Source organism: Gossypium hirsutum, chromosome D09, assembly GCF_007990345.1.
Source record: "Gossypium hirsutum isolate 1008001.06 chromosome D09, Gossypium_hirsutum_v2.1, whole genome shotgun sequence".
In the NCBI taxonomy this organism is placed as follows: Eukaryota; Viridiplantae; Streptophyta; class Magnoliopsida; order Malvales; family Malvaceae; genus Gossypium; species Gossypium hirsutum.
The window spans coordinates 46,197,592-46,215,457 of record NC_053445.1 but is presented as its reverse complement, the minus strand read 5'-3'; the positions used below and the strand labels follow the sequence as shown (position 1 = coordinate 46,215,457).

The following is a 17,866-nucleotide window of genomic DNA, read 5'->3' as shown; positions in this document are numbered from 1 at the left end:
TTGAAAGATAAAATAATAAAGCAACACTAGAATAAGGGTCTTAATGCATGTTATTTCAAATGTTTGTTATTAGTAACTCAACATTGCTAGCATCAAATAACTTTAAAACTAAAATCAACCGTTGGCTAGTAACTGAAATAGCCTATGGCCACCATGTAGAACGTGCAATGTCGAGCCTTGAGCTGGTCATCAATGCTAAAGGGAAGAATTAAAAATCACATCTGTTGGGGTTTTGACAGCAGAGGAAGAAAACAGAAGCAAGTAACCCGGATGATGTAAAGATTAACTTCATTACTTGAATAAGCAATATGCCATATACATAAGTAGTCCGGATTACATGTGTTGGTTTTTTTAGCAGAAAACTAAGGAGAAAAAGAAAAACGAATGCAAAGAAGTTTGAACAATAAGAAAACTGAATTTGATTTCCAAAATTCAGATCTTTTTCATTGACTTGAGAAGCATTTATGTTACAATGAAATATGGCAGTTAACTAATGTATAGCTGCTCCCACTAATACATGACTAAAGCCTAAATAGAATTACAAACAAAATGTAGCTGACATACCAGCTATAACATCAAACATAAATCCAACCCTATCGAAATGTATTATAACAAGAGATAGATGTCTAAGGTGTCATGCTACTAAAGACATCTAAAATTGGACGCCCAAGTAAAGAAGCAAAAATCTATGAATGTTTATTTAGGTACAAAAAAATTCCTGAAAAATGCAGGCACAAAAGATGAAAAGATATTATCTTTGCATATTGCATGCCAAACTAGTCTAAAACCTTCTGTCCAAAAATACCAAACCTTTTAAGGAAGCAGTTTTCAACTGATCTTAACAATGGAAATCGAGTCGTAGCAAAGTAAGGTCATAATAAATGGTGGATAACACGAAAGCAAAAATAACCATGAAGAAATAAATCTATCAAGTGAACCTCTTCAATTGCCGAGGAATGTTCCTCTAGGCGCAAATCATGTACTTTTGGAAGAGCACAGCTGCACATTTTCTAACATAAACAGATGGATCTCTAGCACACTTGCCCATAGCCACCAGAACAAGAGGTGCAATAACATGAAGACGAATTCCAGCCATGGTGCGAAGTGCCCATGCTCTCACCAAGGGATTAGGGTCCCCCAAATCCTTCTGGAAACAATTAATTGACAACAATGCTTCGTTGGGACGCCTACAAAATTAAACACAGAAACATTAACAATAAGTTCAATCTACCTGCTTAAATACAAGAAATACAATCCAGGTCACTCATCACCTCTCCTTTGAACCACTATTATTTTAAACTAATGAGTTTCTACCATCTCAAGCACTGCTTTTATTAAGAAAAAGAACAGTTATTCAAAATGAATTGTAATTAATTAAACTTGAAAAGTGCTTAAAAACCATGATCTAATAACTACTCTTATCTAATAACTAGTTAAACTTGATACCGTTTCTATCCGGTGCAATTAGAGATAGATTTCAAGCAAGCATGTTCTTTGTTCATACTAATAATTCCCTCATTTACTAATATTGCTTCTTAACATATGGAAGCAACCATAGGAAAATAAAAAGAATATTGTAAGAGAAGTTTGCGAAACATACTTTTCAGCATAATGCAGTAGATACAAATAAACAAGTTTCTTTACTTCCAAAGATTGAGATGCCATGTTTTAAACAACCTGTAATTCAAGCAACCAGAGAGATGAAAAACATATATACACCTCAATTAACAAACAAATATAAGATTTAAAAGTATCCATTACCAAACCCTGATTTCATATCATGAATGCAATTATGAACAACTATCTGTATTTTATCCACAGTCTTAGACCCGATTCAACCATTTCTTCACTAATCAGAGTACAACTATCAATAAAGATCCAATGAATTATAACTACAACACTCGATAGCTTAATTTTCTTTCTCAATTATCCTGTGATAAGTTCACTACACCTATTAAACAATGATATTTAAACTTTTAGACACTTAAATTTATTTACACTTTCCAGAAACCTTATCAGCAGTCAAAACGGTGCTTTGAATGAAATTACAAAATCCAGATCACTTCAATATTAAATTTTAAGTAAATTTTTCAGAGTTCATTCAATAAAAAGAAATCAAAAATGAAAAACGAAATTACCTGAGGGAAGTAATTAGAGACGTCGAAGCTTTGAGCGATGAGAGCGAGGAGTCGCTTGAGAGCCTCACACTTCTCCGAATCGAATTTACTATCTAAAAGCGGAGCTATGCTGACATCATTTGGATCGTTGTAGGGGTGAGCATCGGTTCAATCCGGAACACCATCGTCGACGCCTTGCTCAACATCTCCGCCATCGCTCCGAACTGTGGAAACATTTCCGATTAGTTTTTCCTATTTCTTCTTTACACAAATTAAGAATTCATAAAAATTGAATTTGAAAAATTAATTTCAAGGGGGAAATTGAGAAGACTTTGTGATCTCTTGATGTACTAATGGAAGCATTCATGGTAGATTTGCCTGAGAAAGAGAGAAAGAGAGGAAACAAAACAGAATATGCTGAGAAGAGAAGATGAAGAACGGAAGAAGAAAAAGGAATGAAGAACGGAAGAAGGAGAAGGAGCCTTACCTGGATGAAGGAGGAACCGGAAGAAGTCCTTGACCAAACTGATTTGCAACCCAAGGGGAAGGGGAAAGGGAAGGGGAAGGGGAAGGGGAAAGGGGAGAAGAAGGTAACAGACATCAGAAAAGCCTGAAGAATGCAATTGAAGAACATATGGGTAAAAGAGGAAAACAAAAAGCAACTGAAGTTGCTAAATTTTTACTGGAACAAGACACTCACAAGCTTCTTCCACCGCCGTTTGTCGCTCATTCTCAGGGCTAAATGTAGCTTTCCTAATCGCAGGCAAGCACTATATGTACACCACAAAAAGAAGTGAGGCACAAATGGATCAATTACTGTTTGAGATATAATATCTGATTATTCTTTAGTCTAAAATTCAAATCACTAAAGCACTTAAATTTTTTTTATAAAAAAACAAAATTCAAAATTTCTGATCTCATTTAAAATATAAAATAATTATTATGATCAAAATAGTTATTTTTTTACTATTTTATCACTAAAATAACACAATTCAACTTCATGAGAGACGAAATTGACCTACAGAAGTTTATATGCACCCAAACTTTGAAAGAAAAATACAATATTTTGACTAAAAACTGGCCCAATAAACTTGAGAGATTAAACAAATATGACGTTTGAATAAGAAAGATTAAACTAAAAATAAATAAATTTTACCTTGTCATCGATGAACTTGATCCAAAACCTATCGATGGCTTTGTCATGAAGATTTTGTGGTAAAATGGGATTGGCTTTCCAAGTTTCCTCAATATATTCAAGTATAACAATAGACTCTACAATTGGTTTCTCTTTGTGGAGAAAAACTAGAACTTTTTTATGAATGGGATTATATTTCAAAAGTAAATCACTCTTGTTCTTTAAGATATCCTCTTCTATGTATTCATATGGAACACCTTTCAAGCTCAAAGCCAGCTCTACCCTGTGGCTGTAAGGGCTTGCCCAAAATCCAAAAACCTTCACTTCTTCGCCCATTATGCTACCTTTGTTCCTCGCTTGGAGGGTTGAATGTTTGTGGTAATTAATGTGAAAAATAGAATCAAGCAATGGTGGATTGTTTTGGGTGTTTAATATTTTATTCAAATTTCAAAAGCTTGTTTTCAGCTCAACTCTAAACAACCCGATTTATGCTTCTAACAGAAAAAAGGCTCCCTTTCTTAAATGCCTTGCTTTCAATTTTCAAAAATTGGAGAGTTATTTCAAAGAAGACGACCATAAAATACCAAGGCTTTAATTTTATTCTACTTTTTGGAATTTAAAATTTAGTTTCCAGATGTTAACTTTCTCTATTTTTTTATTTCCCGTTAAAATTAACAATTTCTAAGGTAAAATAATCCTTTTACCTCTTAATATTTATATATATATTTTGTAAATTTGATCCATAAAATTCCTTTTCCATATTTTAAATAAAAACATAAAAATAAAAAATATATTTTTTAATTAAAATTTTATTTTTAAATAAAAATGATGAAAAAAACTCTTTAAAATTGAAAAAAATAAGAATATTTTTTTTTAAGAATATAAACAAAAATTTCAAAATTCAATGTTATCTAATCTAGACTATACCAACCAGTTGGACTGGGAATTTGTTGGGGGTATTAGTTTGGTGAGAGGTAAAAAATTAATTGACTGTAAATCGGTATGAACTGATTGAACCGAGCTAAAAAGTTGATTGAATCAATTTCGAAATGGTAATCAATTGGTTCCCAAAACGACTAGTCTGATTGGCTCAAGCAAATAAATTATTAAAAAATATATGAAAATTGGTTCAGTTGTCAATTCAACTAAATTTTTAGCCCTGTTCAACCAGTCTGTATTGGTTCGCAGGTCTACTAATTTTTAAAATTTTTAAACTTTTTTAGCTCACAACATTTACAGTTTTTGTCAATTTGGTCCATAACTTTGAAACAAATGTATTTTTTTTAGAAAAATATTTTTTTCTTATTTTAAACAAAAACCATTATGATTTAAAAAATATTTAAAACAACATAAAAAATCTTTAAAATTCAAAAATAAAACATAAAAAGATTGTTTTTAAAAATATTTTAAAATATAAAAAATTTCAAAATTTATTGTTATCTAAACCAGATCGGACCAATTAGATCAAGAATCAATTGAACTGGCAATTGAAAATAGGTTCAACTAGTTTATACCAGTCGCGAGTTAATTGGTTTTTTACCTCTTGCATGATCCATGCTCCAATCGATTCCTAGTTTGAATGGCCGGCCTGATCTAGTCAATATAACATTGAATTTTTATTTTAATTTATTTTTTATAACTTTGTAGAGTTTTCATTCTTTTCATTTAAAAAAAAATTCTAAGTACTTTTAAAAGGTAAGGACTAAATTGACAAAAAAATGTAAATATTGAGAGCTAACAAATTATTTTACCTTGGACATCATTAACTTTAACGATAAAATTAGATGGAGAGATGAATATTTTTAAATAAAAAAAGTAGTAGGATTCAATGTCTTAAAATTAAAGAATATAGACTAAAATTTATATTTCAAAAGAGTATAGAAACCTTTGGCATATTTAAACCAAAACAAAGACGCCTAACACTCAAAGCTATCAAAATCTTATCAATCAAGTTGTTAGCTTGGTGTTAAATCCCAACTTGAATTTGATATGGAGCATATTTTAAACGTTTGAAGTGGTTTCAATTAGGAAGTCAACATCAGCAAACAAAATCTTAAGTTGGAACAACCAAACTTAAGCCTTGCAAGCAAAGTTTGAAAAAGAGAGAAAAAAGAGCATAGTGAGAAGTGTTTTAAAGAGAGGGAAGGAATGATTTAACAATTATGACAACTTCACTTAAACTCCATTGTCACTTTCCCTTATCTCAACTCTGCTCCCAATCCTTAAACCTGTATAAGAAACTAAAAAACCATTAAAAAAATGTCCCTAAAATGTCATAGTTTATGAGGAAAAAAAAAAAAAAAAAGAGGCTAACACCATATGTCTGCAATCAGTGAACAATGATTTCTTTATGAAACAATATATAGCCCTCAGATTTATTTTTCATTTACCTAAGATGTTCCTTAAAACCCTAACTATGTTTATATTATATTTTCTTTAAAAAAAGTGATTTTTATTTAAATAATCATATCCCATGATGCGGTTGCCCCTCAAATGGGATCGAGATCCTGCAAAATTACAAAATAGTCCCTGATTCCCTCTCTGAAATTACTAAACTCGCCTGCCCTGCATAGTATTCCATTTTGATGCTGCCCAAGAGACAAAGGCATCCTTTTCCATTATCCTTATTATATCCATCACAATGTGGTTGCCAAAGAACCCACCACCTCTTTCTAGGAATTTTCAGCTCGTAATTTACTTTCCTATACTTCCCAGTTCCCAAGCATATAGATACCATGGTTTTGTTTCATACATTGGGACATGGCCATGAAGAGGGTGGTTATGTAACTTGGAGAACCCGGCAATGGAACAGTTTTTGAAAGCCAAAAATTTGGTGTCCTTGGAACTTAACAACTTAATTGAAGGTTTAGAATTTTAAAAAGGTTGTTCTTTTTTTGCCAAAAAGAGGTTAGATATCATGGATAAATGATAAATCCGTCCCCTACACGACTCCTCATTAACTTACATTTTATCTTTAATTTTCAAACAGAGCCTGGAAAGTTTTAAGATTTGTTTGTTTTGATATGGTTAGAAATATTAACAGGAAGTAGCTTAAAATTCTGAAATGGAAAAAAAATGGGAAATATGAGGAGGTCTTAAATAGTTTTATAGGTGAAGCAAAAGGCTCCCCAGTCATGTCTTTGAGCAGGCCTCAGTAATCATCAATAGCTTGACTCCATATATTTAACAACATAAAGCTTCTGCCTTTTTTCTGTCACATAAAAAAGATACAGGAAAAAGAAGGAAAACCCCACACCAAATTTCTCTGCATTTTTTTTTTGCTTCCACTTTACCCTATTGAAGTAGACATGTTGGCGACCTTATGGGTGGAGGAGCTTTCACCAACCAAGAGTAAATAGGCTCTACCAAACAGCAGCAGCACCAACAATATCACCAGTTGAAGCTTTGTATGCCTGCGCCAAAGCTAAAAGCTAAGAGCTTTTGGGTTTCAAAATCTTTTAGAAGCTTGTGTTACAAAGCTATAGAGTCCAATGTGTGTTGCTCACAGAGGTTAGAGTATAGTGGTATGATAGTAAATAACTCTGTGTTTTGTCCTTCACCTGGTCCTTTTGAAGAACAGCAAACTGAAATGGAGGGTTTGGTTGAGAAAGAAGGAAGCTTTAAAGAGAAAAATGAAAGCTTTAGTGAGAATGGGGTTCAAATGGGAACATTTGCCGAGTTGCTTGAAGACAAGGGTAGGGAAAGTAGTTCAAGTTCTGATTTTTTAACATCTGAAACAACCGGGCATGAGGAGGAACACAGTCACAGTAGTTCCGAGGAAGGGTCTGCTTCACCACCTTCATTAGGTTGGCCTGTAAAGGAAAATGCTGGGACAGAAGACTGCACCAGTACTAATTGTAGTGAAGATGGAAAGAAAACCCCATTGGATAATAGGAAATTAGAGAAACAAGGCTCCACAGTTTCAGGTATTATTATTGATTATCATATGAATTTGTCTCTCAATTGAATTTCTTTTTTATTGGTTAATAATGGGGATTTCAGAGATTGAGCTGATGAAGGAAAGATTTGCAAAATTGTTGCTTGGAGAAGATATGTCTGGGTGTGGAAATGGCGTTTGCACAGCCCTGGCTATTTCAAATGCCATCACCAATCTTTGTGGTATGCTGTTTCTTCTATTCTGTTTACCTATGTGGGCATTTGTTTCTGATTTTATGTTGGTCAATTGCTATTGGTTCTCTAGTTTGATGGTTATTTCCCTTTCACTTCCATTTGAAGCTACGTTATTTGGGCAAATATGGAGGTTAGAACCAGTTCCTCCTGAGAAGAAAGCAATGTGGCGTCGAGAGATGGAATGGCTTCTTTCTGTTAGTGATCATATTGTTGAGTTGATACCTTCGTGGCAGACATTCCCGGATGGAAGCAAGCTCGAGGTAAAGCTATCAATACTTTTCCCCATAAACTTCTCCCATGTTTTGAAAATGTGACATTAGGACAGTTTTTGAGTTCTAGGGAACAAGTTGTATCCAATGAAAGATTTTTAGTTTAGAATGCCATGTCTAGTTTCTGGCAATTCAAATAAAATGCTATTGGTAATGAGAGCCTCCCTAAGCTACTTGTATAGTTATATAATCATGAAAAAAGGTTTTATAATTATATAGTCTAATTCGAATTCATGACTGGCTTTTGTTGTGATTTCAGGTCATGACTTGCAGACCTCGTTCGGATCTTTACATTAATCTCCCGGCTTTAAGAAAATTGGACAACATGCTACTCGTGAGATCCATTTACTCTATAACAATGTGGTTACTATTCTGTTGACAGAACTGTATTTTTAATATAACAATCATTTTTACAGGAGATATTAGATACTTTCACCGATACAGAGTTCTGGTATGTCGATCAAGGGATTCTAGCCCCAGAGGCTGATGGATCCACCTCGTTCCGAAAAGCTTTTCAACGTCAAGAGGAAAAATGGTGGCTTCCTGTGTCTCGAGTGCCACCGGGGGGACTCCATGAAAATTCAAGGAAGCAGTTGCAGCACAAACGTGACTGCACAAACCAGATCCTAAAAGCTGCCATGGCAATCAATAGTATTACTCTAGCTGACATGGAAGTCCCTGAATCATATTTGGAATCTCTTCCAAAGGTAAAAGACAATGAATAAATACTTGGCATTATGTATTTTAGGAAGTTTTTGTTGTTAAAATTTTGGTACAAATTTGTTTCAGAATAGCCGAACGAGCTTAGGAGATCTCATTTATCGCTATATTTCATCGGATATGTTTACACCTGATTGCCTTCTTGATTGCCTTGATTTGTCATCCGAGCATCAAGCTATTGAGATTGCCAACCGAGTGGAGGCCTCAATATATTTATGGCGGAAAAAATCAAACTCCAAGCCTATTAGCACAAATCGGTCCAGTTCTAAGTCATCATGGGATTTGGTCAAGGACCTAATGATCGATTCTGACAAAAGAGAAATGCTTGCAGATCGAGCACAGAGCCTCCTGCTTTGCTTGAAGCAGCGGTTCCCCGGTCTTCCCCAGACCACTTTAGATATGAGCAAAATTCAGTACAACAAGGTTTGTGTCAATAGTTTGAATTTGAGACTTGTTCTTATGAATGCTTTTAATTACAAAATTCATGCTGAAAAATGAACATTATGGTGTTAACTAGGATGTTGGAAAATCCATAATCGAGAGCTACTCGAGAGTTTTGGAAAGTCTTGCATTCAACATTATCGCACGTATTGATGATGTGCTCTATGTGGATGACTTGACCAAGCATTCAGATCAATTCTCTTCACTGTCCAGGATCGGACTTATTGGTCAGAAGAGTCTTTCGGTTCCTTACTCAGTGCCCTTCCCCAGCACTCCTTATAGAACAGCTTTTTCAACCCCGAACTTTTCACCAGCACAGCTAGCTACCCCTGCAAAGGGTGATAGATCACCATTTCTTTCAAGCAGCAAAGTTCCTCAGCGTGGGATGGGCGTGACAAAGGTCTTGACAGACTATCTTAATATCGATTTAAGGCCGAAGGAATACAGTAATCCAGATGAAGGAACAGAATCAGGTTCAACCATAACTCAAGAAGCATCAGTATCTTTTGAATGTCTAAAAGAGGCGGTGAGCTTATCGATACTGGAGCCAGTTCCTGAGAAAGAGCCCTAATGTTGCACATCATGAATCAATTTTATATCTTTTCTTTAAGTTTTAAATTTGGTAGGAATTAGAAGATGCTTGAGAATGACAAACATTCACCCTGTTATTGTAAATGATAAATAAGTTGAGTGATTCATGCTTTGTCATGGCATCATTTATGGTCTCAAATTTGATTATAGCTCAATATTTTGAGGATCAAACATAGAATAGAAATTGCCAAACTACCTATTACTTATCTACATATACAATATCATTACTTAGGTGGCCTGATGACACTGGTAATAAAGATGGGAGTGGTTGCTTATAAGTTGATTACACGTAGCCACAACAAAAAGTTGCATGATTGGAACACGCACTCTGTTGGGTCGTTGTTGTTAGCAATGGATTGTGGAGTTCCAGAAATAGCAGCTGAAGTGTCGAAATGTCAAGCTTTTGAGGGTTTTACACAGTCGTTGAGATGATTACAGATGGATGAATGCTTTGACATATGATGGGACTAAAATTATTAAAACAACAAATATATAATTCTTAAACCGAAGTGCTACAATTATAAAATTGTCTCTCCTTGTAGTGCCACCCCCATTATACCATTAGTGGATGAGGCTACAATTCCATTACATGCTCAAGTTTCAGTATAAATACCCCCCTTCAGAAGAGGCCAATCTGCATTCAGATTTCAGAGTCAGGTTCAGGTTCAGCTGAGGGTTGTTGGATTATTTTCAGATAACAAAAGATGGCAGCTGCAATGAAACTCATCTCTGTTATGGGATTGATTGTGCTTATTAGCCTGGGAAAGGTGGTTGATGCAGCAGGGGAATGTGGGAAATCATCTCCTGATAATGAGGCAATGAAGCTAGCCCCATGTGCTGAAGCTGCACAAGATGAGAATGCCCCTGTTTCAGCCAGTTGCTGCGCCCAGGTGAGGAAAATCGGCCAAAGTCCGAAATGTCTCTGTGCCGTTATGCTCTCTAACACTGCTAAAGCATCTGGAATCAAGCCTGAGATTGCCGTAACCATCCCTAAACGCTGCAACATAGCCAACCGTCCAGTCGGTTACAAATGTGGAGGTGAGTCTTGATTTCTCTCATTGCTCCATTTTCACTCCTCCCTTTAGAAAATTTTCTGATGTTATAATTGCTTGTTTTGCAGCATATACACTTCCTTGAAAGGAAAATTTGGGAGACATAAAAAGTGCTGGAGCTCACTTGTTGTACCACTTAATATGTAGCTTTAAGCTTACCTTTGTATGAATAACAGCTTAAAGCATGTTTATATTATATCCAATCTTGAAGTTCAATAAAATCATCCATGTTTCTGCTTTTAATTGCCACATTACCCTCTGGATCAAAACTGTTTCAACTAACATGGAAACAAAAACATTCCAATTGCTTATCGAACTAGAATATCATTCCTAATAGATACGTGTTTGAAAGAGAAATCATATCAAATTCAAGCTGACATTTACAAGGTGATGCTTAAAAGAGTACTTGAATTAAAAAAAAAAAAAGAGTAAAAAATGTGGTTGCATAGTTTTTGTCCTGACTTTATCAAGTCTTATTTAACGAACCAGAAGTTTCTTTAACGACCATTGTATGTAAAGCATAAGCATTTGTCCCACCCCACAGATTGATTGAGACTGCTTTTAATTCAAGAGTCGAAATTGAAAGGGCAGTTTGTACAGTAGACAGACCATTTTGGATGGATTGGTAGATAATTGTGGTATATGGGCCACGCTTAATTGATGGTTGCTTTTAACTGTTTATGGTGCGTGGCATCTTTAGATTCCATCTGAGGGTCATGAAATGAGAATGGGGGTTTTCATTGGTTTCAGGTATCTCAATGACAGTTTCAAAGTGAAAGCTATGTACCTGATTCATTCTTTTTGACTTGTTTAGAAAGCAAAACTAAAACTTTGTTTCTTTAATTTCCTTTTGGATTGTAAAATGCCAAGAAATGATCTGAGTCGAAAAACCCGAACCCAAAGTACCCCGATTTTGAAATAACCCGAATCATAAGCTGATTTTAAACTCAACCCAAATTCATCTTATCCAAAATCAACCCAACTTCTTAATCAAGCAAGGTAGAACTTTTTTTTTTATAAGAAAATCATGACAAGACTTGGATAACAAGATAAAGATTATTCCTAATGGAAACGTAAACTCATATTAATTATAGAAAAGCAGAAACGAGTGATAAATGGAGCAAAAGCAGTAAATTCATCATATATAGTATTATCATATCAAAGTCACTGAAGCATATGCATAACAAGAAAAAAAGAGCAAGTTTCATTATCCTTTAAAGAGAAGAAGGGAGACCAAATAGCTATATTTGCTTGGCTCTTGAAAGTAATACAGGCTAACTGTCTGCAACGTTTGATAACTATAATCCTCCTCCCATATATCTATATCTTCCTATGAACCTGCCGAGGATAAATCAACAAACAAAGCAACAACATGGAATAAGCATATATGTGATGATGTATAACCTCAGTGACTATGAATATGTGACTAAAGGTACCTTGATATAAGCATGTTGACTGGCGATCAAACTCTTAGTAGTATAGAGACCCTGCATGAAAAAAAAAAAAAAAAAAAAAAAAACAAAGTTGTCAGCCTTACAGTTCAAAATGTTATTCGGTATGGTACTGGTCCAGTATACCCCATTAGACAATTTCATACCTTGCCACCAGTTTCCTCTTGTTGCACTCCCTGAATCGTCTTCTCCGTCATCTTTCTTGAACTAGAAAGTTATGCAAACATGTTAGCAGATTCCTAAATCCAAACACTCATCAAACTAAAGAGAGCAATGCTGTTGATACACTCACCACAGAGTCCAGTTCAGAGCTCTGGCTACCCTGGGGATACAAGTACACATCTTGGCCACCATAGTAGATGGATGAACTTAAATGACATGGATATATTCGTTGCTCTTGATACTTGTCACTCTTGTCTCGATTTCCCGTATTGCCAGTTTCACCTTCAACAACTACACCTTGTGCATCAGAATCAATGGACATAATAAAAGAACTAATTTGTATAATCAAGCAAAGACATTAAACTTCTGATTATATCTATATAATTAAAAACTAAAAGTTAAGGTGGAAATTAGATAAATAAAACTAGAAACAATATATGATTTGACAAAACAGTGTTAGTTCAATTACCATAGTCATCTCAAGGCTCTTGCAAGAGAAGGAACAGCAAAAAGGGAAAGAAAATAGCAAGAATGTAAAACCTTTTATCTTTTCATGTTTGCAATAATAGGTTCAAATATCAAAATCATGCCCTACTCATAGAAGCAAATCATGTAAAAGGTAAAACTGATGCACAAACCAGAGGCTCCGGGCTTTGTGTTCCAAGGCTCATTTGGAGAATGCTGGGTTTTAGCCCCAGCAGGACGTAGAGACTCCCTTCCGAAAATCTGAGCCTACACCACCTTAAAGAAATTAAAACTTTCTGAACAAAATCTAAAAGGACAGACAAAAGAGAAGCAGAACAGGTCAAGTTGTCTTGATAGAGAACTTGCATGCATTTGCAAAAGAAGAAAGCATAGGAACAAAACCAAGAACGAGAAGAGTGTCAAGTCATCAAAAGCCTTTAGAACAAAAAGCCCTTCAAATTCACCACCCTTCGTAAAGCTCTGATTATAAAACAAACAACTTTGGAACAATAGTTTCTTAAACCGTTTCAAATTACCCAATTGAAAAAAGATTGAATCTTTGAAACTCCACGGAACCTAAACAATAAAAAGTTGAAAACCCCATTGCCAAGAATATGGAGTACCAAAGAAATGATGCATAAAAAGATTAAAAGGAAAGAAAGAATCTCCAAAGGCGATAAAAATACCTTCGATGGAGGAGCAAATATAGAGCCGAAAATTCCAGCGGAAGATGAAGGTGGTGAATCTTTTGAACCGAAGAGCTTTGAGGTGATGGAAGAAGAGGACGATTCGACATTTTTCTGTCCCTCCATTCTCTTGTTAGTACTCTTCAACAAGGTGAGACACGTATATATAGAGAGAAAGAGAAACGTTTGAAAGATGAACGGTTAAGAGAAAAGGAAAGAAACAAAACGGAAAGAGAGAGGATAGAACTTGAGAGGAAAAGGGGAAAAAGAAAGGAAAGCAAAGCAAATGAGTAGAAGAAGAAAACAGTACACAACGGAAATAAAGGATGGGAAAAAGAAAAGAGAAGGGAAATACACGTGAAGCTTGAGCTCTGTTTTATAAGAGAGAAAGAAATCACAAGAAAAATAACTCATATTTGGGTCATTAATGACAATTTATAGGCAGTTGTGGCTGACGACGATCATTCATTGTGTTACCTTAAAAAGCGTTTTATGTTTTCCGGTTGCCTTTTATCGTGCTTTGAATTTTTTGGTACGTGGGAGGGGGTATGAGGATCCAACTTCCAATCTTTTACTGCCACGAGTAGCCTAATGGATAATAACAATTCCCCCAGTCACCCTTGTTTTCAAGCTCTCCCCTGTGTCTACTGGATGGGATTGTTAGAAGAAGAACCTTCTCAGTATTGAATTCAATTTTGACTGGGCTGCTAGACCTGACCTGACCTGACCTGACCTGACCTGATCTGACCAGTGAGTCAGTGACCACCCTCCTTTATGACCTTATCCCTTTTGTCCTATCGGATCGCCCCCTCATCTGGTGGGTCTTCCTTCTTCATTCCACTTCCACTTTCTGTCTTTGCCTTATTTGAAGCTAATGGATTTATTATGACCTTCCTTATACAGTAGTTAGGCATCATAGATTTTCTCTTCAGATTTTGTGAAACAACATTTCTCTTTTGAGTGGATCATGTAATGTTTATAAATACTGTTCATTTTGTTCATAAATAAAATATAGAAGGTGTTCGTACAACATAAAACAATAGTAAAAATGTGTAATTATTAAGAATAAATATACTCCTTTGTAATTACAAAAAATTAATCCGTCTCAAATTGTATCTTAGAAAATAATTAATGTGATTTTTTTATCATGAATTTAGTAATTAGATCTATTTTGATTTTTTTAATTTGGTACTTAAAAATTATCAAAGAACAATGTGGCTCAATATGATGACATGTTTCTAATACACTGGTACCAAATTGAAAAAGGTGGTTAACTTCATGGGCCATTTGGTATATTAGGTTGAAAATTTTAATAAATAAGGAAAATATAAAGAAAATATTTTTTTAAAATCTTTCAACCCTATAAGATCATTTACTATTATTTATAATTTTAATTAGGCTGAATGATTTATAATTCTAAAATATTGAAGGCATTTGAAAATGGTCGTTGAAAAAAGATTATTATTTCAGTGCTAATAGGATTATGAGTGATATGATTAAATATTTTTTTATTTTTAATTTTCTAAATGATCCATAAGCCGACAATAAGATAAGTAAAGAACTCGTGATCTGTGTCACTAATAGCATCAATTGTATCAAGTCAACCTCATAGATTTTGCGGTAACATCATGTGATGTAACTCATCCAATCTGGATGACAGATGGCATCGAAACCAAACTACTTAGCAAAATTACATTCATTGAATAACTTCTCGACAGTTTCGTTATACTCTTAACTCAAAGGACATTCTGAAAGTGCATTAATTGAGCCATTCTGTAGCTCCATCATGTGGGAAGATGATTATGACAAAGTTTCCAAAAATAAAAAAAGTACCAGTATCTTGAATTTTTGAAATAACACAATCCCACTTTTATCTTTTGTAAAGAAATATATTTGGTATTGTTTAATGACGTAGGCATAATTTGTCAAGCCTCGTTAAATTTTTCATGTTCATTATTGTAATTTTGTAGGGTACAATTGAGATGATATATTGTGCTACTAGAATGAATTATAGGGAGATTTTTTCTAGGAGGTTAGGTTTTAAAACACTCAGATTTTGTCTGATTGAAGGCATTTAGAATGGTTGTTGAAAGCATATTACTTCAGTGCTAATAGGATTATGAGTGATATGATTAAATATCTCTTCATTTTTAACTTTCCAAATGATCCATAAGCTGACAATAAAATAAGTAAAGAACTCGTGGTCTATGTCACTAACAACATCAATTGTATCAAGTCAACTCTGCAGATTTTGAAGTAACATCATGTGACGTAACTCATCCAATCTAAGTGACAGATGACATCCAAACCAAACTACCTAGCAAAATTACATTCCTCGAATAACTTCTCGACAGTTTCGTTATGCTCCTAACACAAAGGACATTCTGAAAATGCATTAATTGAGCCCTTTTGTAGCTCAATTCATGTGGGAAGATGATTATGGTAAAGTTTCCAAAAATAGAAAAGTACCAGAATCCCACTTATATCTTTTGTAATGAAATATATTTGGTATTGTTTGATGACGCAGGTGTAATTTATCGAGCCTCGATAAATTTCTTGTATTCTTTATTGTTATTTTGCAGGGTACAATTGTGATGATATATTGTGTTATTAGAATAAATTATAGGGGGAATCTGCTTAGGAGGTTAGGTTTTAAAACACTTAGATTTAGTCTAATTCAAGGCATTGAGAATGGTCGTTGAAAGATTATTAATTCACTGCTAATAGGATTATGACTGATATGATTAAATATATTTTCATTTTTAACTTTCCAAATGATTCATAAGCCGACAATAAGATAGGTAGAGAACTCGTGATCTGTGTCACTAATAGCATCAATTGTATCAAGTCAACCCTATAAATTTTGAAGTAACGTCGTGTGACGTAACTCATCCAATCTGAGTGACAGATGGCATCCAAACCAAACTACCTAACAAAATTACATTCCTTGAATAACTTCTCGACAGTTTCGTTATGCTCTTAACACAAAGGACATTCTGAAAGTGCATTAATTGAGCCCTTCTGTAGCTCTATTAATGTGGAAAGATGATTATGACAAAGTTTCTAAAAATAAAAAAAGTACCAATATCTTGAATTGTTGAAATAAAACAATCCCACTTTATCTTTTGTAATGAGATATATTTGGTATTGTTTGATGACGTAGGCGTAATTTGTCGAGCCTCGTTAAATTTCTCGTGTTCAATATTGTGATGATATATTGTGCTATTACAATAAATTATAGGGAGATTCTGTCTAGGAGGTTAGGTATTAAAACACTCAGATTTAGTTTGATTGAAGGCATTTAGAATAGTCGTTGAAAACTTATTAATTCAGTGCTAATAGGATTATGATTGATATGATTAAATATCTTTTCATTTTTAACTTTCCAAATGATCCATAAGCCGACAATAAGATAAGTAAAGAACTCGTGATCTGTGTTACTAACAACATCAATTGTATCAAGTCAACCTTGTAGATTTTGAAGTAACGTCATGTGACGTAACTCATCCAATCTGAGTGACAGATGGCATCAAAACCAAACTACCTAGCAAAACTACATTCATTGAATAACTTCTAGACTATTTTGTTATGCTCCTAAAACAAATGACATTCTGAAAGTGCATTAATTGAGCCCTTCTGTAGCTCCATTCATGTGGGAAGATGATTATGGTAAAATTTCTAGAAATAAAAAAAGTACCAGTATCTTGAATTGTTGAAATAGTACAATCCCACTTATATCTTTTGTAATGAAATATATTTGGTATTGTTTGACGACGTAGGCGTAATTTGTCAAGCCTCGTTAAATTTCTCGTGTTCTTTTTTTGTTATTTTGTAGGGTATAATTGTGATGATATATTGTGTTGTTAGAATAAATTAAGGGAGACTCTGTCTAGGAGGTTAGGTTTTAAAACATTCAGATTTACTCTAATTGAATGCATTTAGAATGGTCGTTGAAAGCTTATTCATTCAATGCTAATAGGATTATGAGTGATATAATTAAATATCTTTTCATTTTTAACTTTCCAAATGATCCATAACCCAACAATAAGATAAGTAAAGAACTTGTGATATGTGTCACTAATAGCATCAAGTGTATCAAGTCAACCCTGTAGATTTTGAAATAATGTCATGTGACGTAACACATCCAATCTAAGTGACAGATGGCATCAAAACCAAACTACCTAGCAAAATTACATTCCTTGAATAGCTTCTCGACAATTTCATTATGCTCCTAAAATAAAAGACATCCTGAAAGTGCATTAATTGAGCCCTTTTGTAGCTCCATTCATGTGGGAAGATGATTATGGCAAAGTTTCCAAAAATAAAAAAAAGTATAAATATCTTGTATAGTTGAAATAGCACAATCCCACTTATATCTTTTGTAATGAAATATATTTGGTATTGTTAGATGACGTAGGCGTAATTTGCTGAGCCTCGTTAAATTTTTTGTGTTCTATATTGTTATTTTGTAGGTCATAATTGTAATGATATATTGTTTTGTTAGAATAAATTATAGGGAGATTCTGGCTAGGAGGTTAGGTTTTAAAACACTCAGATTTACTCTGATTGAAGGCATTTAGAATGATTGTTAAAAGTTTATTAATTCAGTGCTAATAGTGTAACACCCCTTACCCGAGACCGTTTCC

General features: G+C 34.2%; 4 protein-coding genes across 14 annotated transcripts; 2 read left to right on the top strand and 2 right to left on the bottom strand.

The window, feature by feature from the left end:
* Window positions 1–417: 417 nt before the first annotated feature.
* Window positions 418–3,883, bottom strand: LOC107891004 (glutathione S-transferase U8). Of its 7 annotated transcripts, XM_016815621.2 has the most exons (7): window positions 3,274–3,830; window positions 2,818–2,887; window positions 2,605–2,727; window positions 2,449–2,495; window positions 2,139–2,341; window positions 1,601–1,677; window positions 418–1,187 (listed from the first exon to the last, which is right to left on the bottom strand). In XM_016815621.2, exons 1-5 carry the CDS (start codon window positions 3,586–3,588, stop codon window positions 2,243–2,245), a joined length of 654 nt encoding a protein of 217 aa, XP_016671110.1. In that variant the 5' UTR covers window positions 3,589–3,830; the 3' UTR covers window positions 418–1,187; window positions 1,601–1,677; window positions 2,139–2,242. The 7 variants fall into 7 exon arrangements, 6 of the variants coding, with proteins under 6 accessions (XP_016671110.1, XP_016671114.1, XP_016671112.1 ...); XR_001682104.2 differs by lacking the exon at window positions 3,274–3,830 and having other exon boundaries at window positions 2,605–2,642; window positions 2,818–2,937; XM_016815625.2 differs by having other exon boundaries at window positions 2,139–2,495; window positions 2,605–2,642; window positions 3,274–3,883.
* A 1,981-nt stretch (window positions 3,884–5,864) lies between these two features.
* LOC107891007 (rop guanine nucleotide exchange factor 7) lies at window positions 5,865–9,529 on the top strand. 3 transcript variants are annotated; one of them, XM_041100984.1, is made up of 7 exons: window positions 5,865–7,178; window positions 7,255–7,371; window positions 7,489–7,643; window positions 7,912–7,986; window positions 8,069–8,359; window positions 8,442–8,795; window positions 8,890–9,529. In XM_041100984.1, the coding sequence occupies exons 1-7, from the start codon at window positions 6,662–6,664 to the stop codon at window positions 9,382–9,384; spliced, it is 2,004 nt and encodes a 667-aa protein (XP_040956918.1). In that variant the 5' UTR covers window positions 5,865–6,661; the 3' UTR covers window positions 9,385–9,529. The 3 variants fall into 3 exon arrangements, with proteins under 3 accessions (XP_040956918.1, XP_040956920.1, XP_040956919.1); XM_041100986.1 differs by lacking the exon at window positions 8,890–9,529 and having other exon boundaries at window positions 5,874–7,178; window positions 8,447–8,786; XM_041100985.1 differs by lacking the exons at window positions 5,865–7,178; window positions 7,255–7,371 and having other exon boundaries at window positions 7,383–7,643.
* A 495-nt stretch (window positions 9,530–10,024) lies between these two features.
* LOC107891006 (putative lipid-transfer protein DIR1) lies at window positions 10,025–10,699 on the top strand. Its single transcript, XM_016815628.2, has 2 exons — window positions 10,025–10,442; window positions 10,525–10,699. Exons 1-2 carry the CDS (start codon window positions 10,109–10,111, stop codon window positions 10,539–10,541), a joined length of 351 nt encoding a protein of 116 aa, XP_016671117.1. The 5' UTR covers window positions 10,025–10,108; the 3' UTR covers window positions 10,542–10,699.
* An 873-nt stretch (window positions 10,700–11,572) lies between these two features.
* On the bottom strand, window positions 11,573–14,064 carry LOC107891005 (uncharacterized). Of its 3 annotated transcripts, none has more exons than XM_016815627.2 (6): window positions 13,221–14,064; window positions 12,708–12,801; window positions 12,200–12,360; window positions 12,054–12,114; window positions 11,893–11,943; window positions 11,573–11,794 (listed from the first exon to the last, which is right to left on the bottom strand). In XM_016815627.2, exons 1-5 carry the CDS (start codon window positions 13,344–13,346, stop codon window positions 11,927–11,929), a joined length of 459 nt encoding a protein of 152 aa, XP_016671116.1. In that variant the 5' UTR covers window positions 13,347–14,064; the 3' UTR covers window positions 11,573–11,794; window positions 11,893–11,926. The 3 variants fall into 3 exon arrangements, with proteins under 3 accessions (XP_016671116.1, XP_016671115.1, XP_040956921.1); XM_016815626.2 differs by having other exon boundaries at window positions 12,200–12,366; window positions 13,221–13,826; XM_041100987.1 differs by having other exon boundaries at window positions 12,200–12,351; window positions 13,221–13,826.
* Window positions 14,065–17,866: the final 3,802 nt, after the last annotated feature.